The 21677-nt window shown below is 31.1% G+C and overlaps 1 protein-coding gene across 1 annotated transcript; it reads left to right on the top strand.

Moving 5' to 3' along the window:
- The first annotated feature begins 93 nt into the window (after positions 1–93).
- LOC132730821 (mucin-2-like) lies at positions 94–21626 on the top strand. Its single transcript, XM_060716869.1, has 6 exons — positions 94–206; positions 3840–3896; positions 12342–12521; positions 15188–15262; positions 20072–20206; positions 20596–21626. The coding sequence occupies exons 1-6, from the start codon at positions 158–160 to the stop codon at positions 20697–20699; spliced, it is 600 nt and encodes a 199-aa protein (XP_060572852.1). The 5' UTR covers positions 94–157; the 3' UTR covers positions 20700–21626.
- Positions 21627–21677: the final 51 nt, after the last annotated feature.

Raw genomic sequence — 21677 nt, 5'->3', positions numbered from 1 at the left:
CCTGCTGTTAGTTACGGTGTTTAAAAGTGGAAAATAATGTATTTATGGGCATCACACACTCTTATTGTACAAAATACAATCACGCGTTTCCCACTTTAACTTCCGTATTCAATATTTAGATTGAAGGTGGTAATACTAGTGAACAAGTGAAAAAAATATGGATGTCTTAGTTTATTTTACTATAGTGACAATTGTTGCTATTTTTGGTAAGTACATTTAGTTGTTGTTTTACAGACATCAATTTATATAGCAAATTTTTTTACAATGAAACATCTGTTACTTTTCACCTATTACGGTCAACGACAATAGTGATCGAGTCTGAAACTGGTGTTCTTAGTTTTAATTATTATTTGAAAAATACTAAAAAAAAATAAAATAAATCATCTTTTAATGATTCTGCTTAAAATTACATACGGTCATAAAATTTAAATTATTTAATGATAAAACTGTTTAATAAGATAAGTAAGTATATAGTGACAGGGGTATTTAAACATAAAAAGTCCCCCGTTACGGCTTAAGGAATATAACGTAAAATGGAAATGAATTAAATCAACGTAAAAGGAAGTTTGAAAACAATGCATTATTCTATATATAGAATTGAAAAGTCACGAATACTTTATGTTAAATTTGAAAACAGTTTGAGAGATGTTTATTTCAGTCACGATCAAATTTACAGATGTATCTTTAACAAATTGTCCGTCGGTTTTTCTTCGTTCGTTCATAGTTGATGTAATCTCCGAAATCTCATTGGAACACCTTCTATGTTTGCAAAAATATCATTGTTTTCTATAAGCAAGTAACTTGTAAATTTTATTTCACTGCGCTCTAACTTTGAGAAAGTTACACAAAAATTTTGTCATTTTCCGTTAATTTCAATTTTTCAATTATCTATTTTAATGGTCAGAACATATATATTTTTTGTATAGTGCCCTCTGATATTTCCGAAGCATTTGACCGTGTTTGGCATAAGGGTCTTCTGAATATTAAACTGTGTCATTACGAATAATCTGAATATTTTGATAGCTTGCTATCTTACTTCAAGTCGTGTAATCGAAAAATCAAAAGTTTTTTATTTAAAAGAAAATAGCACGCACGCATGCACGCGCGCACGCACGCACACATACACACACAGGATCATCGTCAATAACGTCGCTTAAAATCGAACTCACTTTTAGCAGAATTGACATTTCTGAACAAACCATATTCTTCTTGTTTTCTTATTTTTTTATTTTATTTTTATTTTTTTTTGGGCAGGGCGGAAACCTGGTAATTAGAGAACTTATATCATCGTTTATCTATAGATACCCAGAAAATATAGCCTGTGTCACTCTGTAATATCTTCGCATGTAAAACGCATTATAATTATTTACATTATATATAAATACTATTTTGTAGTTTTGGCAAAGAAAACATAAAAGGTGTGTTACTGTTTTCTGCACGCTGGTTTACATACCGTATAAACTGCTATTTAGTTTGATCGTTTAAAAGTAGTTAAACACATGTTTCGATATATTATACATGTCTCCTTATTTAAAGTTCCGTACTCAAGCGTTTAAAGTGAACAATAACACCAATAATGTAAAACATCCAACGTAAATAACACATCATATTTCCTTTCTACAATGAATACAATTGCATCGGCATATAAAAGTATATAAAAGTTCGCCATATATAGATTTAAAAGTAAGTTCACAGATTAAAAGTAAGGGAGATAATGAACACACTTTACATTAAACCAGTCTGTACAATACGACTTATTCTTATACATAATGAAACATTACATAATAAAAACTTCAGAGCATTCTACGAATTTAGACACATTTCTGAATTACAAAGTTTATTACATAAAATATTTCTTGTTTATAAAATCGTGCGCCTTTTCAAAACAAAAAAAAACTATGAAGGCACAAAAAGTTTGCCTTTTTGTCTAGTGTAAAAAATATTTGTAAATTATGGTCGTTAACCAATATGTCATTTAGATAATCTATCATTCAATATTATACAATTATTGACTAGTGAGCCATTGAATATGATGTGATATTCGCCGGCAGATGACATATTGACCGAGGTGATAGCCGAGGTCAATATGACTTTCTGCCGGTGAATATCACATCATATTCAATGGCTCAATTGTCAATAATTGTTTTATTATATGAATAGGCTAAGAATTAAAAAAAAATCACGAAAAAGTACATCCTTATATACATGTACAAATTTGCCTCGTTGAAGCGCGGGAAAAAAGACGCACGTGTTAGGCGTGCAACGACTACGCGAACGCTGCGCATACAAAAGTAATTCAAGTTTATACTCATCGATGCGGTTTAGCCTTTAAGTATAACAGTAAAGTAATGATATTTCAATCGAGAAATATGCCATAAAGAACAAAACGCAACAATTATTTTTTTAATTAACACACGCAATTAACAGTCTACGGTGTATGGTCATCGAATATGAGTCTCAATCTACATTTAGACTTGGAAAATCCAATTCAGCCAGTTAATATGATACTACACCCAGTGAATATGATTTTATAAAAAGTTATGTTGACTACAATTTGGACCAATGAGATTGCAGCTATTTTTAGATCATATAATAAAGAACATTATATTTTCTTGCATTTCTGGCTTTTCCGTGAGTTTTACCCATGCCGGAAATTTCATCTGGCATGGGGGTTCCAGATGAGTCGCGTGCTGTACAATGGCACGGTTAGGATGACGTCATTTTACCGTTATGAATGAAGTTGTTATTCATACGCTGTTGTAAGAAAGTAGTTACGGTTGTAATGATATAAATTTTCATTTTCAAATAAAGATAAAGAATTTAATATATAATGGAATATGGTAGAATATCCAAGAAAAAATATCTGACATATGTTTGCGGTTCGGACAGGAATATCCGTCCCTCGGTCAACCGCCCATGGGCGGTAACTCGGCAAGCCTCGATACCGCCCATTGGGCGGGTCACCTTAAGACGAATATTGCGATCCGAACCGCAAAATATGACAGATACAAGGTTAGCTTTTAAAAAAGCTAGTAGCGACTCGCTTCGTTATTTCTTTCCAGGGGCGTGTTCAAAATTCAAAATTCAAATCCGTGTTCTATTGCGATCGCTCATGACAAGTAATGGGTATTGATAAGTTTATAAGTTTATACATACATCTTAAATGTTTTAACGGATTAAATAAGACAAATACAAACAGATAAGAACTGTTATAAAACACAACCTCGTTTTATTGCTCCGATGACATTCATTAATAATTCATGAGAAATTAGAAAACATCCTAAATAAATCCCTTTTCAAAATATCTATATGTTCTTGATAATAATCGTATAGTAGTTTGCAACTGTTTAAGCTTTATGTTACCTTTTTAGTACGGGCTTGTCTTTGTAAGTTTTTTTTAATATTTTGTAAACTGCCAAAGGCCTATTTTGCAGTTTTGCTGATCATGTTGTTAATAGTAGCTGTCGTTTGCACTATCAGGTATCCTTTCTATTGAGCTGGTTACTTGTATAAAACAATTAACGTGTGTCCGGTTACTTAATGCAAAAACAACATTATAAAACATAATAATGAAGTGGGCAGTTAGTTTATCAACGCTTTACCAATATATATTACTCGTTATGAAAATGGTTATTTGGTGACAGAAGAAGCCACTACAGGATTTTGTTTTTACAGCAGCAAATCGTTAACGACCTGACAACAAAATATAAAGAATGAACAAGGAGAATCACAAATTGTTGTTGCATTTGAATAAATATGTTAAGTGATAGAACTGTAAGATGCGTCCATACCTTTATCAAAATATGAAGAAAATAAATGTATGCATCTTTTTTATTCAGATAATGGTAAAATAGCGAAAGCGAATACTAGTAGTTGTGACACGGTCCCTGCGAACAGTAAGTATACACGAAATGTTTTAACTGCTTTCAAAAAAGGAGCGTATGCAACAATGGCCGTTGACTTTATGCCACTTGCTAGAAACTTTTCATTACTTTGAGTAAGAAAGCTGTCCAGCTTGTTTACAAACATCGGTGATTCTAATAAGTTGATTGCTTGAGTTTGAAATAACGAAAGAAGGGCCACATGAGGTCTTGCTCTAACATTCAAGCTGGGAAGTCGCTATATTACATTTACACTGTCGATTTGAAATCCCTCTCCAACGACCCCCGACCCGCAATAGAAAAATGAAGTTTGAATGAAGTAGGTCCAGTTGAACTAAAGAGAAATGACTTTAACGTATGAGATGAAAGACCTACTCCTTACTTCTTTTGCACAAATAATCCTATAATCTTTAATTTGAAGTTTAAGGTATTAAACGGAAAACAATAATGAAGTTAAAGCGAATTGTGAGGTTGCACTTTGATCTCATAACGCCGAAAATATTAATTGTTTATTATTGTAGAAAGTCGCTTTATTAATCATACTAAGATGCTGAAGCTACATTTTGGCATTTCAAAATGTTTTAAATTTTGGGCACATTAAAATTTTTTATTTACCCCAAAAGTTGAAACCCAAAAAAAATCACAAAAATAAAAATTTCTTTTCATTTAATTAATCATTTTTTAATGGGGTTTTTAAAATTGGAGGGGGAAATGGGGTCTCCCTGTCGGGAAAGTGAAATTTGTAAACAAATTTTCGGGAAATTTTCATTTTTAAAACCATAGAGTTTTTAAAAATTTGAATTTCCCAAAATTTATCTATCTAAAATCCCCTTTTTAAAATTTTACCCCCCTTTAATAAATTGACTTACATAAAGCTCATACATTTGAAATTTTAAATACCTTTAACTACACAAAAAGCTTTAAATTTTTTCCACTTCACAAAGTTCAAATCTTGAAACAAAATCCGCCTTCATACATTTTCAAACTTCAAGATGGCGTCCAATATGGCCTTCGATTTTATGCAAAACTGATATATCTCTTCTGTCATATAATTTGTATCAATAATTATGCACATTTCGATAACAAATATTTAAACATATCACAAATAATCAAATAATATGTAAACCACATTGTTAGTCAACCTTTTTAAGTTATTTATCTAAAAAGTACCTCTAAAAATATTAAAGAAAAACGTGCAATAATTGCGTGGGGCCCATATATTTTTTCTCTAAGCATGGTTTTATAATAGATCTTAGATTTTGAGTAAAAAACTCAAAAAGTTACTTAGTTTCTTATTAGTGTTTTTGATATTTAATTAACACTATGTGTTTATTGCAAACATAAAATATGTAGGTTTTATATTTTGTCAAAGTGGTTGGGGTAATTTTATCTCATAATTGAAAAACAAAAACAACGAAGATTGTAAGTTTATTTTATATCTTTGCTTTTTGTTAAACTTTCTATGAATTCTTAGGAAAATAGTCACGGTTAAAAAGTTTTGTTTTTGTTAAGGATGCTTTTGTCTTCATTCATAATGTACATACATTTATGTGTATACAGTCAGTTATAAAATTTGGTGCCAGATAGAACTTGTTTTCTTCCTATTTTATTATTTGTTTTCCTTTTTTCTTTTTTCGTTATTATAATTTCTAATTCTTATCCCGATGATTACTTATAAATATAACGTTTACTTCGTCACAAATATTTACATTCCACTTTTTTGATAATTGTACAAAATATTAGAAAATCGACTCATTATAAAGTTACACTAAAAGGAGAAGAATTTTATAAGACTTAGTCTTTCATTCTCATCCTTTTCTTTGAATATATTATATATTTGTATTCTGATTGTATTGTATTATGTATATCATGTAAATATTCGGGAAATAAATAATTATGTTTAAACTAACTTGTTTCAATATTCTTAATATAATCAGTTAATTATAACGATAGTAGACTTAATATACATCAGCAAAACATGCGTTAAATAATATTGTCTTATTTACGAATATAATTAATTCCTAAACAATTTCAATACGAAAAGATAAAAAATCGCTTTAAAGCCAACGCAATGAGAAAAATGAATTTTGCATTAGATATCATAGTCTTACTGAAGATCATGTTAGCAGAATCATTTTTTAACACATACAGTAATGATTTATGAACTATTTGTAATGGTGAGCTTCAAAGGAAACATGCCCAATATCTAGGTACTCAGAATTGTTTCACACAAGAAGACTCATATAATTATATTCCTTAATGAGTCGATATAAACTTAGTGATTTGGTCAAGAATTCATAATTTTTATAGAGTTTCACAAAGTGATGTTTCATGATAATTATTCTGCTCTGGGAACTTTAATTTCGGAGAGGATTTTTTAGACAGTTTTAAGTCTATTTAAACATAAGTAACATACGAGGGAAAGCCTTTTTAGACTGCAGGGGCATGATTAAAAGGCCTGCCACGAGGGACACTTAGTTTTGGATGACTTATATAGGAAATCACATATAAGTCTTCTTTTGGAGAAATACAATGCCTAGAACTTAGATATTCAACTTACCGTTATAACATTGTCAAGTAGAGAGACCTCTTTGAAAGTTACATAGTCACATAGTGTACATAGATTTTACATAGTAAAAATGTTTAAAAAGTCTTCTCAAAAAGCAGAATGAACAGAGCATAGAGCATAGATGCTAATTAAGCATGTACCATCATCTTGTGTCTTTAACATATTGAATGAATCTTGCTCATAGAGCCACCCGTATTATACCCTTGTTTAGGAATTCACAATAAAAATTTCTAGTGTTCGTTTAAATGCATAAAATTTTATGATGCTCCTGCAGTTAAAATGGCTTTGAAATTTTAAATGAGTATCACTTATTTTACACAGACTTATGTAATAAATCTGTATTCACTTAAACTACAGTACCCGGATTATATACATTAATTATGTATCATCATAACCTTGTAATACTCTACAAATATTTGATATAATACGGACAAGATGGTCAAAATTTATCATGCCCCAGGGGTCACTAAGTTTATATTGACACATATAGGAATATTGATAGTTACAAGTGTATTTCAGTCCTCTCATGAAAAACAATTCTGAGAAACTGGATATTAGGCTGTTTCTTTTAAAGCATCCAAATACAAATATTTCACAAATCATATAGATCTATGTTATGACAAAATTGATACACATAATTACCAACGTTTATACATAATTGTGACCTTTTCCCAACAATAGTGTGAGATCTAGGGTCTTCATTGCCCTGTTATTGAAATAAAAAAATATAAATAATCTATGAATTACTTTGGTGGCATATTTCTGCCACCAGATAACCTGATAACTAGTTAATTTTTTCAATAAAGAAAAGATCATAACGGAAAATAAATGCATAATAATAAATGATAATTAACTAGTTAATTATCAGGTTAACTAGTTACGTAACTAGTTAACCTCTTAACATCTACATCATACTGCTTAGCAATCAATTCTGATTATGACTAGCAGGTGCGTTGTCAGGGAACTGTTAATAAAAGAATTTATTTATATGCAAATTAAAAAGTTAAAAGAATAAAAGTTCTACAAGACTATTAATTTAAAAGACATAGTGTGCAGTTTAGAATTTATAGAATGGGTCAAGCGTCTCAGTAAAGATGTTTAAACTGGGGCTAGACTGAACAGTTAGGGGAAGGCTATTCCAAAGACGTATGCTCCTAGGAAAGAAAGAATATTGATGATATTGTGTCCTCGAGTAGGGTATCAGGTAGTTCAGATTTCTTGTTTGAGTAAGGTGTTGGTGGTCAACAAAAACAATATTGTTTTGGATTTTATACAAGTAGGTTACAACACTGATGTTTCGACGCTGTTCAAGGGTTTGCCAATTAAGATCATTTATCATTTTTGAGACACTACTTGTATAGTCATAATCATTAAAAATGTATCTAGCAGCTGATCTTTGTACTTGCTCTATCTTATAAATTAAGTATTTCTGCCAAGGATGCCAAACTATGGAGCAATATTCAACCTGAGGTCTAACATAGGTCTTATATGCAGTTTCTTTTATCTTTTTATTTGGAGTTTTAACATTTCTTCTAATGAATCTGAGGGAGTTATTTGCTTTAGATGTGATGTTGTTTATATGTTTGGTCCATGAAAGGTCTTGACTAATAGTGACTCCTAAGTATTTTGCTTCTTGAGTTGAGTTTAGTTGGATGTTGTGGAGGGTATAAGGAAATATTACAGGGTTTCTTTTTCTTGTTATCCTGAGAACTTCACATTTGTCAGGGTTGAACTCCATGGACCAGTCTTTTTCCCATTTTTCTAAAACATGAAGGTCATCTTGGAGGGTTTGGGCATCTTGTTTAGATCTGATGGTTAGGTAGACAACAGTATTATCTGCAAAGAATCTAACCTTACCTTTGACACTATCTGGGAGGTCATTTATGTAAGAAAGGAAAAGGCAGGGACCTAATACCGAGCCTTGGGGGGCACCTGAGAGATCTGGTAATATTCCTGATTTTTGACCTTCAACTACAACTTGCTGGGAGCGTGACTTAAGGAAGGAATGTACCCAATTTGTAACCTCATAACTTATACCCAATCTTTCTAGTTTACTCACAAGTTTGTGATGGTCCACCTTATCAAATGCCTTACTGAAATCCATGACTATGACATCAGTTTGTTGGCCACTTTCAAGATTGTCATGAATTTCCTGGGAGAAGCTTACTAACTGGGACTCACAACTCCGTTTTGACCTGAAGCCATGTTGATAGGGGCTAAGGATGTTGTGTTTATCATAAAAGGACATAATATTGGACACTTAGATGTGCTCCATCAATTTGGACGCTATGCATGTGAGGGAGATTGGTCTATAATTGCTGGGTTTGCATTTTGGGCCTTTTTTGTAAACTGGGGCAATTATTGCATGCCTCCAGTCTTCTGGGACAATACCTGTTTTAAGTGAGATCTGGAAGATGTGGGTCAGTATGGGAGTAACCTCTTGATGGAGCTCTTTTAATAACATAGGGGATATTTGGTCAGGACCAGAAGCTTTATTTGGGTTTAGGTCTTTTAAAAGTTTCTTCACACCATCTTCCGATATAGATACTTCTGGCATAGATGGGTGGTGTTTTGGAATAAGCTTCTGTTTGCAAGCCTGGGATAAGCTAAAGGGCTGAGACCGAGAGAAGACAGACTCAAACTGGGAGTTAAGGATATCTGCTTTTGCAACCGGATCAGTAAATGTTTGTCCTTCTGATTTGAGGGGTGCCACACCACAGCTTTCAGTTTTATTACTTTTAACATATTGGTAGAATTTTTTATTTTTCACATTTTGGGAGTCTTGGCTAAAAATGACAGAGTCTAGGTATTGCCAGTATGCTTTCCTAGTTTCTCTTTGGATTTCACTTTTAAGTACTTTGAGCTTTTTGACCAAATCATTTGATGGGGACTTTGACCTTTTAATGTTTGAATAAGTTCTATCACGTTTCCTAATTTTGCGAATAATGGACTTGTTTAACCATGGTAGATCTCGACGTGTTTTAGTGACTTTAGTTGGTATGTGAATAGAACAAAGGTGGTTTAGTTCGTCCTTGAAGGAAATCAAGGCTTTGTTGGGATCAGTGTGGTGTGTTCACTGTAGACCTTGGCATATTTACTTACGTCATTTTTTAAACAATTCCAGTTTGTCTTATTATAACATTGGATTTCCCTCTTTGATTGAAGTGGACGCCCTCTGTTAATTTTGATTTCATGAAAGACTATGTCATGATCTGAGGAGCCTAAGGGAGGTGGGGTTTTTGTACTATGTACGTGGGAAGGCATGTTTGTGAGGAACAGGTCAAGAACGTTGTTACCTCTGGTAGGGATGTTGACCATTTGCTGCAGGTTTAAGTAAATGAGATTTTCAAGGAAAGAAGTGTATATGTTTGGAAACTTAATTTTTAAGATGATAATATAATAAAATGATGGCAGTTGCAGGCACTAACATGCATTTATTTCCTGTTATGATCTTTTGTTTATTGAAAAAAATAACTAGTTACGTAACTAGTTAACCTGATAACTAACTAGTTTATTAAGAGGTTAACTAGTTACGTAACTAGTTAACCTCTTAATTTACTAGATAATTATCAGGTTATCTGGTGGCAGAAATATGCCACCATAAATTACAGTTTATATTTCATTTTAAATCATCAAAAACTGTATGCAGGTCAGGTGACACATTGATACATCTGTATCACACCACAAAGGTGAGATGATGTGACAGTAGCCTTATATTTACTATACGCAAAAATCATTATCTCATTGATATTAGCTTTAAAGCCATCTTGATATGTTTGAATTTTTGAAGGAGTTAATAATATGCGTTAATGGAAGTCTTATCCATGTGCATGTTTGCTATTGAAAGCATGTTTGTTGATTTATTGTCTTCTTATATATCTTTACAATTAACAATTAACAAATAATATAAAGATATTGAAACAAGTAATATCACGCAACCAAATCTAATTACTGAGTGTATACAAATGAAAGTGTGTGCATTTATTGATATTTTAGCTCACCTACTTGACCCAAAGAAAGACATATATTTTATAGCTTCCTACACAATCAAACTAAAATAAATTCTGTATATAAACCAAAGAAAGACGAAAATACTTTCGTCCAATAAAGAATACATTCTAATAGGGAAGTTTTGCATAAGAATTAACAGAAAAAGCGAAGAAACCAAAATAACTTACCAGTGTAAATTTTGGTGTCTTTCTTTTATGATTATCGGGTGAATTTACCCAACCCACTTTGACAAAAAATGAGAAACCTACAGTTTTATGGTTTTCTTACATGATAACAACAAATCCCTATTTTTAATTGGATGATAAATAAGAAATAAAGAAACTTTTTTAAATTTTGCTTATAGATTTAGAAAACCAAAATCAAAGAAATATTAAAAAAGAGATTTTTTTCTTGATCTTTTACGATATTTTTTACATATACTTAAAAACCTTTACTTTAATTATGATTTACATATGATATAATTATTTCTCATATATTTGAACACTTTTTGTATCGAAATAAACATAATTTTTGCTACAAATTATACTATAGATATTATAAAACAGTTTTGCAAAATTGACGGCCATATTGGACGCCATCTTGGATTAAGGAGAGGTTTGAAAGCGGAATTTTTAAGATTTAAATTTTTGTAAAGAAGACACTTTATACATGCTTTGGTGAAAGTTTCAGGTCTTTACAAAAAGTTTGGCTGAATGAGCTATTTATGTACGTCAAATTTATATGGCGGCATTGAAAAGGCGGCCATCATTCAGAGCAGAGATATTTTTGGGCCCACTTCACTTTTGAAATCTACGCGGGCTTAAGATGATTTCCTGAAAGTTTCATGCTTGTATTACAATTTGCACTATTTTCTCAATTTCCCGCCCCACTATTAGTCATATTGTTGCACATAAGTAGGTTAACTTTTTTGAAGAAAATAATTTGCACATGCATAAGTATTTGCATCATTACGCCCAATAATTTCCAAACTCCTTGCACAGGTAACGTCACGCTCTGCTACTCCTCTATATACAATCAGTTAAAAAAATAAGATTATACTCGGTTCTCTTTAATCTTTTTTGCATGAGGTTGTTGTAAATCATTCAAAAGAAAAAAAAATGGCTGTTTTTGTTTTGTTTTGTTCGATAGGAGTCCATATCAAATCCAAACTACGCTCTATCTAGCCTAGTTTGTATTGTTTTCCCAGTCCAAAAGATTCATAACAAATCAATATTGCACCCGAAGAAACTGAATTTAATTTGTTAAATTCAATGTGGGTTCTCTTAAAAAAAGATTAAGTGTGAAATAAAGAGTTCATTATACACTGTTTAGAACTGTGCTGATTCTATCGGGCTAGGATTACTAAATATAGGTTTAATAGCTATGTACTCATCTCATAGAATTATTTGAAATCATATTTGATTCATAAAGGTAATTTTAGACGGCCTGAAACGGATGCTAACCCACGAAACAAGCATACATTTTTCAAGTTCGATGATTATGTTTTCTTTTGGAACATTCTAAACTTTGGTGTACTTGATAACCTAAACATGTTCCAGAGTTATAATTTAAACTCTGACAGATCATTTACCATGTACGTATTTAATGGCATGAAAACAAACAAATAAGACGCTATTAAATCAGCAAATACGTATCTATTCCATTGTGAAAGTTTGTTGGCCAGTGACTTAAGATGCCGTAAATAAGTTTTAATCTTGTAATCAAACTACATAACTGTTCATAGTACATACATAACCTAATTTAAGTTTTTTTTTTAATAAAGCCTTATAAAGATTATATGATATTGTTTATGATTTCTGCGAGAATAATTAATACTACGGTGTAAATAAAATTATTAGAAATGATTTTTATCAAGCGTAATTGCGTATTAATACTTACAGATGGAAAGTGCAATCTTACGGTAACAAACGGGCAACCTTGTTATTTTGGAAACAAAAAACAGTTTGCAAGTATTTCTTGTAATCCATCGTATACATTTGATGCACAGACGAATTTCACTTGCACGGGAACTGGAAGTACCCGTACCTGGACACCGGCAGCATCAGCAGTGTGTTCATCAGGTAAATTATTTTGTTATATACTTGTATTGAAATGATATTATTGATAAATAAAATGTTGATGAAATAAAATGCAGAATTTCGTTTTCCGTATTTACACTGATTTTATTTCAATACAGTGAAATACATTTTCCATTTGTTTAAAGGTGTCTTGCCGAACTATTTCTTTTCTAAAGAATCATCAGTCACTGTTCAGACAATACTGATAAAAATTATGAGGAAGGTATCTCTAATCGTAAGGTAAAATAGGCAAAAGCAGAAAAATACACAATAAAAAAAGATATTTTGTATGTAAGTAGGGATTTTTTCCCTCGTGGATACCACAACTCGTGATATTCTCCGTTTAAAAGTGTAAAAAATCAAGACAACACATTCTTTTAGTTTTGATTTTATTACGTCTTCATCAGAAACGAAAATCAACAACATTAAAAAAATGACGTAACGTCTGTTCAGGCTGTAGTGTCAACATGTAAATATAGATCACAATGTTACTGTAGGCTTTATTTTTTTCTTCAATGTAGAACAATTAAAAAATAAGTTACATGTATGATAGTTAAGGAAAAATTAAAAATTTACATGTATGATAGTTAAGAAAAGGCGGTTATATACTACTACTACTACTACTACTACTACTACTACTACTACTACTACTACTACTACTACTACTACTACTACTACTACTACTACTACTACTACTACTACTACTACTACTACTACTACTACTACTACTACTACTACTACTACTACTACTACTACTACTACTACTACTACTACTACTACTACTACTACTACTACTACTACTACTACTACTACTACTACTACTACTACTACTACTACTACTACTACTACTACTACTACTACTACTACTACTACTACTACTACTACTACTACTACTACTACTACTACTACTACTACTACTACTACTACTACTACTACTACTACTACTACTACTACTACTACTACTACTACTACTACTACTACTACTACTACTACTACTACTACTACTACTACTACTACTACTACTACTACTACTACTACTACTACTACTACTACTACTACTACTACTACTACTACTACTACTACTACTACTACTACTACTACTACTACTACTACTACTACTACTACTACTACTACTACTACTACTACTACTACTACTACTACTACTACTACTACTACTACTACTACTACTACTACTACTACTACTACTACTACTACTACTACTACTACTACTACTACTACTACTACTACTACTACTACTACTACTACTACTACTACTACTACTACTACTACTACTACTACTACTACTACTACTACTACTACTACTACTACTACTACTACTACTACTACTACTACTACTACTACTACTACTACTACTACTACTACTACTACTACTACTACTACTACTACTACTACTACTACTACTACTACTACTACTACTACTACTACTACTACTACTACTACTACTACTACTACTACTACTACTACTACTACTACTACTACTACTACTACTACTACTACTACTACTACTACTACTACTACTACTACTACTACTACTACTACTACTACTACTACTACTACTACTACTACTACTACTACTACTACTACTACTACTACTACTACTACTACTACTACTACTACTACTACTACTACTACTACTACTACTACTACTACTACTACTACTACTACTACTACTACTACTACTACTACTACTACTACTACTACTACTACTACTACTACTACTACTACTACTACTACTACTACTACTACTACTACTACTACTACTACTACTACTACTACTACTACTACTACTACTACTACTACTACTACTACTACTACTACTACTACTACTACTACTACTACTACTACTACTACTACTACTACTACTACTACTACCTACTACTACTACCTACTACTACTACTACTACTACTACCTACTACTACTACTACTACTACTACTACTACTACCTACTACTACTACTACCTACTACTACTACTACTACTACCTACTACTACTACCTACTACTACTACTACTACTACTACCTACTACTACTACCTACTACTACTACTACTACCTACTACTACTACCTACTACTACTACTACTACTACTACTACTACTACTACTATACTACTACTACTACTACTACTACTACTATACTACTACTACTACTACTACTACTACTACTACTACTACTACTACTACTACTACCTACTACTACTACTACTACTACTACTACTACTACTACTACTACTACTACTACTATACTACTACTACTACTACTACTACTACTACTACTACTACTACTACTACTACTACTACTACTACTACTACTACTACTACTACTACTACTACTATACTACTACTACTACTACTACTACTACTACTACTACTACTACTACTACTACTACTACTACTACTACTACTACTACTACTACTACTACTACTACTACTACTACTACTACTACTACTACTACTACTACTACTATACTACTACTACTACTACTACTACTACTACTACTACTACTACTACTACTACTACTACTACTACTAGTCTCAAAAGAAAACAAAAATGTAGAAAGTTATGATCACGTTTATAGAACTGGACGTGTTCTTTTGTTGTTGTACCTATTGCTCAAAACTGACAGAAATTCATTCATATCTCTTTATAGAATCGATTCTTTTGACACCAACTTCAACAATGTCCTTCACTTTGAATAGTAGCTTGTCTTCTGTCATCAGTACAGGTATGTCATATTCACATCTTTTTCTTCAAATCACATCTATTATATTTTAAATTTAAAATAAGTACACGATACTTATTTTTATAATTTAAGAAATGGTAATTATTCAACTGAAGGGTGAACTTTCTGGATCGTCGAATGTCCGTCGTCCGTCGCTTGTCGCCCGACAGCATTTAGTTCTTTAAAATCTAGTGGACACATTTTTGCCTCAATTGTTGGATATTTGTCCTAGTACTGCTCAAGTGCATTCGAACAAAGGGATACGATTTTGATCCCAAATATCTTGAAAAGTTGTCAGAAAGATTTTCATGATGATTTCTAGCTCAGGCTCTAATACGGGTCATCTCTTTTGTTTCTTGAATGAATAATCCAAGTTAACGCTTATTTTTCCTCGCAATCGCTGACATTTTCACGCAAAGCTAATGTGTTCACTCGCCATTCATGGACTTTAATTATAAACAACTGTATTTTTTGTTATATTGGATATTCACCGAAATCTCCTTTCAATATGCGACTTTATTTACGATTCTTTATTTGTTAAATAAGTTGTCCGAATTCCTTTTGTTACGCAAATTTACCTGAAAAAAAGCTTAAGGACTTTCCTGTTTTCAGCATTCATTTTTCCTTCTTAAGCATGTGAATGTTTACAAGAATACAAAACAAACAGCATTGTAAACCATCACAGAACGCCATGTGAAACTGTAAAATAAGTGTTATGTGTGCATGGTGCTCAATTTACGTAACGCCGATTTTGATTCGTCTGCTTGTAACCTATATTCCGGACAGCCATTAACGGGGATTTAATATTGATAAAATCTGCTTTAATCTCATATGCATATTTTGGATTAACACTTAACATATTTTATGGATATCGTTTGTCAGAGAATATTCAAACCGAATTTTCCAAATTATGTCTTTTACTCTACCGGGAATCTAATATTACCCGCGGCAGCATTCTTTTATAGAACAACTGCTAATATATGTTTAGCTGCGCATTATATAAAGCAGAAACGCGTTATACTGAGGAATGCGTTGTTTAATTTATATATTTTCTGTTCTCAGCCGTGTAGACAGAACTCTTAGCGTTTGACGTAAATCGTTAAAATATTGATACCATTGTCAATCTTATTTATGTGTAGATCATATTGTCATGTTTGTGGACATACGTGCAAGTGCATTTTTGTAAATAAATATGACCAGGATATTGCATGGAATTTTCGGTAGATAGGTTATTTATTTCTCATTTCCTAGACAAAGATTAGGTCGTGGCGTATAGGAGCCTATATCCATGGCGATTTGGGTGATTTTGTGCATATGGGCGTGAGATATGTTGCACTTTTTACATTATTTCTTATGAACAGACTCAATCAACTGAGTTAAAATTGTTGTTCTAATTGCATTTAAATGATTTGTTATTTGGTATTAATAAATTTATTTATCCTAGTGCCAGTATATATTATCTATATGGGAAAATGATCAAATGATGATGAAGGTCAGCTCGTGGTGATATTTTACTGCAACCTTAAAACCTATTTAACTCCCAAAACGTACTTATTCATGTACTGTTAACTATGGAAAGCCATGGCTGTCTGATATTGTTCTTTTTCAATTTATTTAACCATTTGGATAATATATAAGTTCACTTTGACTATATATTACTTGAAAACACCTTCTTATTTAACCGGAATCCATTATATTAATCCACAGTTACAATATATGAAACCATACCGTCAGTGTATGAAACCGAGTTAGCAATATATAAGTTGATTTTCTCAATATATGATTCCAATTCTTCAATATATGTTACCAAAGGAGCCATGTATGGAACCAGATGTCCTTATATGAAACCGAATTATCAATGTATGGAACCAAAGTAGCAATATATGAGTTGGTTATACCAATTATTCAATATATGGAACCAAAGTAGAAATGTATGGAACCAGGTGTCCTTATATGAAACCGAATTATCAATATATTAATTCATTTTTACAATATATGAAACCATTTTATCAATGTATGCAACCAAAGTAGCAATATATGAGTTGGTTATTACAATATATGATACCAATAATTCAATATATGGAACCAAAGTAACAATGTATGGAACCAGATGTCCTGATATGAAACCAAATTATCAATATATTTATTCATTTTTACAATTTATGAAACCATTTTATCAATGTATGGAACCAAAGTAGCAATATATGAGTTGGTTATTACAATATATGATACTAATAATTCAATATATGGAACCAAAGTAACAATGTATGGAACCAGGTGTCCTTATATGAAACCAAATTATCAATATATTTATTCATTTTTACAATATATGAAACCATTTTATCAATGTATGGAACCAAAGTAGCAATATATGAGTTGGTTATTACAATATATGATACCAATAATTCAATATATGGAACCAAAGTAACAATGTATGGAACCAGGTGTCCTTTTATGAAACCAAATTATCAATATATTTATTCATTTTTACAATATATGAAACCATTTTATCAATGTATGGAACTAAAGTAGCAATATATGAGTTGGTTATTACAATATATGATGCCAATAATTCAATATATGGAACAAATGTAACAATGTATGGAACCAGGTGTCCTTATATGAAACCAAATTATCAATATATTAATTCATTTTTACAATATATGAAACCATTTGATCAATGTATGGAACCAAAGTATCAATATATGAGTTGGTTATTACAATACATGTATATGATACCAATTATTCAATATATGGAACCAAAGTAACAATGTATGGAACCAGGTGTCCTTATATGAAACCAAATTATCAATATATTAATTCATTTTTACAATATATGAAACCATTTTATCAATGTATGGAGCCGAAGTATCAATATATAAGTTGATTATCACATTATATGATACCAGATCTTCAATATATGGATCCAAGTTAGTCATGTATGGAACCAGATGCCCTTATATGAAACCGAATTATTAATATATTAAATCAATTTTACAATATATGAAACCATTTTATCAATATATGTAACCGAAGTAGCAATATATAAGTTGATTTTCACATTATATGATACCAAAGTAGCAATATATTGAACCAAAATGTCATTATATTGACGGGACTTTTTTAAAGGCTGTATTCTATCCTTGCACCGGTATTACAGTTTCGCGCCAATATTACTTGTTAAAGAACAGCGTGCTTCACTGACTGCATACTGCACATTTTCTGAATAAGGAAATATTTGAATTTAACGTCACATTCACTTAAAATGGGCTGGGCAGGCAAAAATTATCGTTATATATGTAGGAGTTGTATGTCATAATTTAAAGATCCTGTATGTTTTGTGATTGATATTGTTACTGTGTGTATACCACACTTGCAAAATATTATATATGTATATAATTATGCAAATAAAACAATTTTCAAATATCCAAGAATATGTAAAATGTGTCTGCAAATATTTGTGCATATTATATTTAATCAATAAATTACATGCATCCATTTCTTATTGGAAAATTTGACTTAGAATTTACAGAAAATAAATTTCTAATTACCTCCCTTTATTTACATGAAATGTTCAATTGGGTAATATCTTTATAAATAATGCCTATTGGAACTTACAATATTAACAAATCTTAATTTGAGCATCATATTTATGAAATAAAACCACGAAAAAATTGTGTTACAGGATCTTTAAGCTATTGAGTCGTACTGACAATTAACAAAAACATATTTAAAAAATAAGTTCATCTCGACCTTTACCTTTGATCAAAAATAGGCATGGCCAGAAGGACACATCAAGGTTAATCTACTCACAAAGTGTAAAAAATAATCAGTCAAATAATAATTGATTTCATGAAAAAGTGTATGCATTGTAATAACAGAACCCAGTGACCTCGGCCTTTAAATTTTTGACTTGAAAATAGGCTATTTTGGTTCCATATAATGAAAATTGCTATCATAGAATGTAACATCAACTTATATACTAGCTGCTACTTTGGTTCCATACATTAATAAAATGGTTTCATATATTGTAAAAATGAATTAATATATTGATAATTCGGTTTCATACTCGTATAAGGGCATCTGGTTCCATATATGGCTATTTTGGTACCATATATTGAAGAATTGGTATCATATAATGTAATAACCAACTCATATATTGCTACTTTGGTTCCATGCATTGATAAATTGGTTTCATATACTGTAAAAATGAATTAATATATTGATAATTCGGTTTCATATCAGGACATCTGGTTCCATATATGGCTACTTTGGTACCATATATTGAAGAATTGGTATCATATAATGTAACAACCAACTTATATATTTCCACTTTGGTTTCATAAATTGATACATTGGTTTCATATATTGAAAAATGAATTAATATATTGATAATTCGGTTTCATATAAGGACATCTGGTTCCATACATGGCTACTTTGGTAACATATATTGAAGAATTGGAATCATATATTGAGAAAATCAACTTATATATTGCTAACTCGGTTTCATACACTGACGGTATGGTTTCATATATTGTAACTATGGATTAATACAATGGATTCCGGTTATATAAGAAGGTGTTTTCAATTCATATATAGTCGAAGTGAAATCATATATTATCCAAATGGTTACATAAATTGAAAAAGAACAATATCAGACAGCCATGGCTTTCCATAGTTAACGCTTGGAAGTTTATGTTACTATGCCTCGGTAAATATTGCCTTTTTGAGGTTTAAAATGTCTTTTATTGAGGTGTGTGATTGATTGCCAGCCTAGCTGTACTTCTGTTATTTGATTGTTCTATGTTACAGGGACAACTTCTTTGGAAACTTATGTTACGATGCCAAGAACTGAAATAAATACATCTGCTATAACGCCGTTTACATCCTCTCCAATAATGCCATCAACAAGTTCAACTATAGTGGTTGCTTCTTCAATTTATATAAGTAAATATTCCAATTCAAAGATACATCAAATTCTATTTCCATATTCACATCCATAGATTCAGAAGGTGGATTTAGTGGTACATATCGGTCCGTCATTACAGCCTCAAAATTGATAAAACACAATATTTTGACACTGACAAAAATTGTTACACATGGATAATTTAATTAAGTTACCTGACATCAGAATTGTTTTGCTATCGCTTTGTTAAATAAGAAAATTTATAGTTTTTGCAAAGAATTCTCAATCTAAACGCTTGAGTATAACAGTGATAGGCACAAAAGGACATTCAATGTTCAACAATGATTTAATTCAGTATTTGTTGCTATTAATCTCAATGTTTTGGATATATTTAGATTGTTTCCTTGAAAATATATATTTGTTGTTACAGTAACACCTGACCCTGCAGCAGCACATAAAGTTAAAGAATCAGGTACAAGTATTAACATTTCATTCATCTCTAGCATTAAAACAAATCGTCTTTTAAAAAAATAGAACCAAGAGGGATGCCAGTAGTTTTAAATTATTTCAGAAGAGAGTAAAGAAATTGTACTTAAAGTCTAATGGAATATCTGCCATACCATTTTAAGATGCTTTTAGCAAATGTAAATTGTTAAGTAATTTTGAAATAGCATTCTTAGTGAATACAATCAAACGTTTAGGTTTATTTTAAATTTTTATAGTAATTCTCGAGTGATTAGTTTTCTGTTTACAATAGTCTAAGTAGTATTCTAGATTTCAAATCATTCTAGTTGTAGTAAAGGACGATCATTATCCATGTATATTGATTTGAATTGCATGATCAAATTATCAGTCATGGACAAACGAATTTGAAATATTATACAGATATACATTTTGCTTTATATGAACTCCCTTAAACAGTTTCAAACTGCAACGAAGTACCATACGATTTATCTTAATAAAAGGAAATGTTGTTCCAAATATGATATTATGCCATTGTTATTAAGTTAACTTAACTATACAAACGGCAATAAAAAGATATGTTTAGTCACATTTAAATAGGTTTAAAATTCCAATGTATTATCAAAGTGATGTGGTAATCACAATAACACATAGCAAGTCAAACCTTGAAATAAGTTTGATTTGATCTATGCATTCAATTAAAAAATATTTTTACCATAAAATTCTACAAGAAAATTCATTTACAGATCTGTATATTGTCAGCATAACTTGAAATTTGTTTTAATCATTTACATTCTAGTGTTATCCCACATATTCAAGTGTCATGTAACTCTTGGTTTCAATGATTCACTGATCAAGTAATAAAGTGTTATCAAGAATAACAAAGTGGTACAATAGGTTTTACATGCTGTATAGATGTAAATACATACATGCATAAAAATACTCCAGCATCCGTCTTTATTTCGGTTCGGTGATGAGATCTTAGTTCTTATTTAACGAAATCAGCTTCAACTTGAATAATATACTACTAATAGATGACCAATCCTTTTT

This window comes from Ruditapes philippinarum, unplaced genomic scaffold, assembly GCF_026571515.1.
Source record: "Ruditapes philippinarum isolate M1 unplaced genomic scaffold, ASM2657151v2 ctg11880_1_1_1_1, whole genome shotgun sequence".
In the NCBI taxonomy this organism is placed as follows: domain Eukaryota; kingdom Metazoa; phylum Mollusca; class Bivalvia; order Venerida; family Veneridae; genus Ruditapes; species Ruditapes philippinarum.
The sequence above is the reverse complement of the archived record's forward strand: the minus strand, read 5'-3'. Positions and strand labels throughout refer to the sequence as shown.

Excerpts from the sequence above, each read along its gene's own strand:
- LOC132730821 (XM_060716869.1), top strand. The coding sequence starts at position 158 with ATGGATGTCTTAGTTTATTTTACTATAGTGACAATTGTTGCTATTTTT. Across the intron at positions 15,263-20,071 it reads GTCTTCTGTCATCAGTACAG|GGACAACTTCTTTGGAAACT; the intron begins GTATGTCATATT and ends TCTATGTTACAG. Across the intron at positions 20,207-20,595 it reads TGCTTCTTCAATTTATATAA|TAACACCTGACCCTGCAGCA; the intron begins GTAAATATTCCA and ends TTGTTGTTACAG.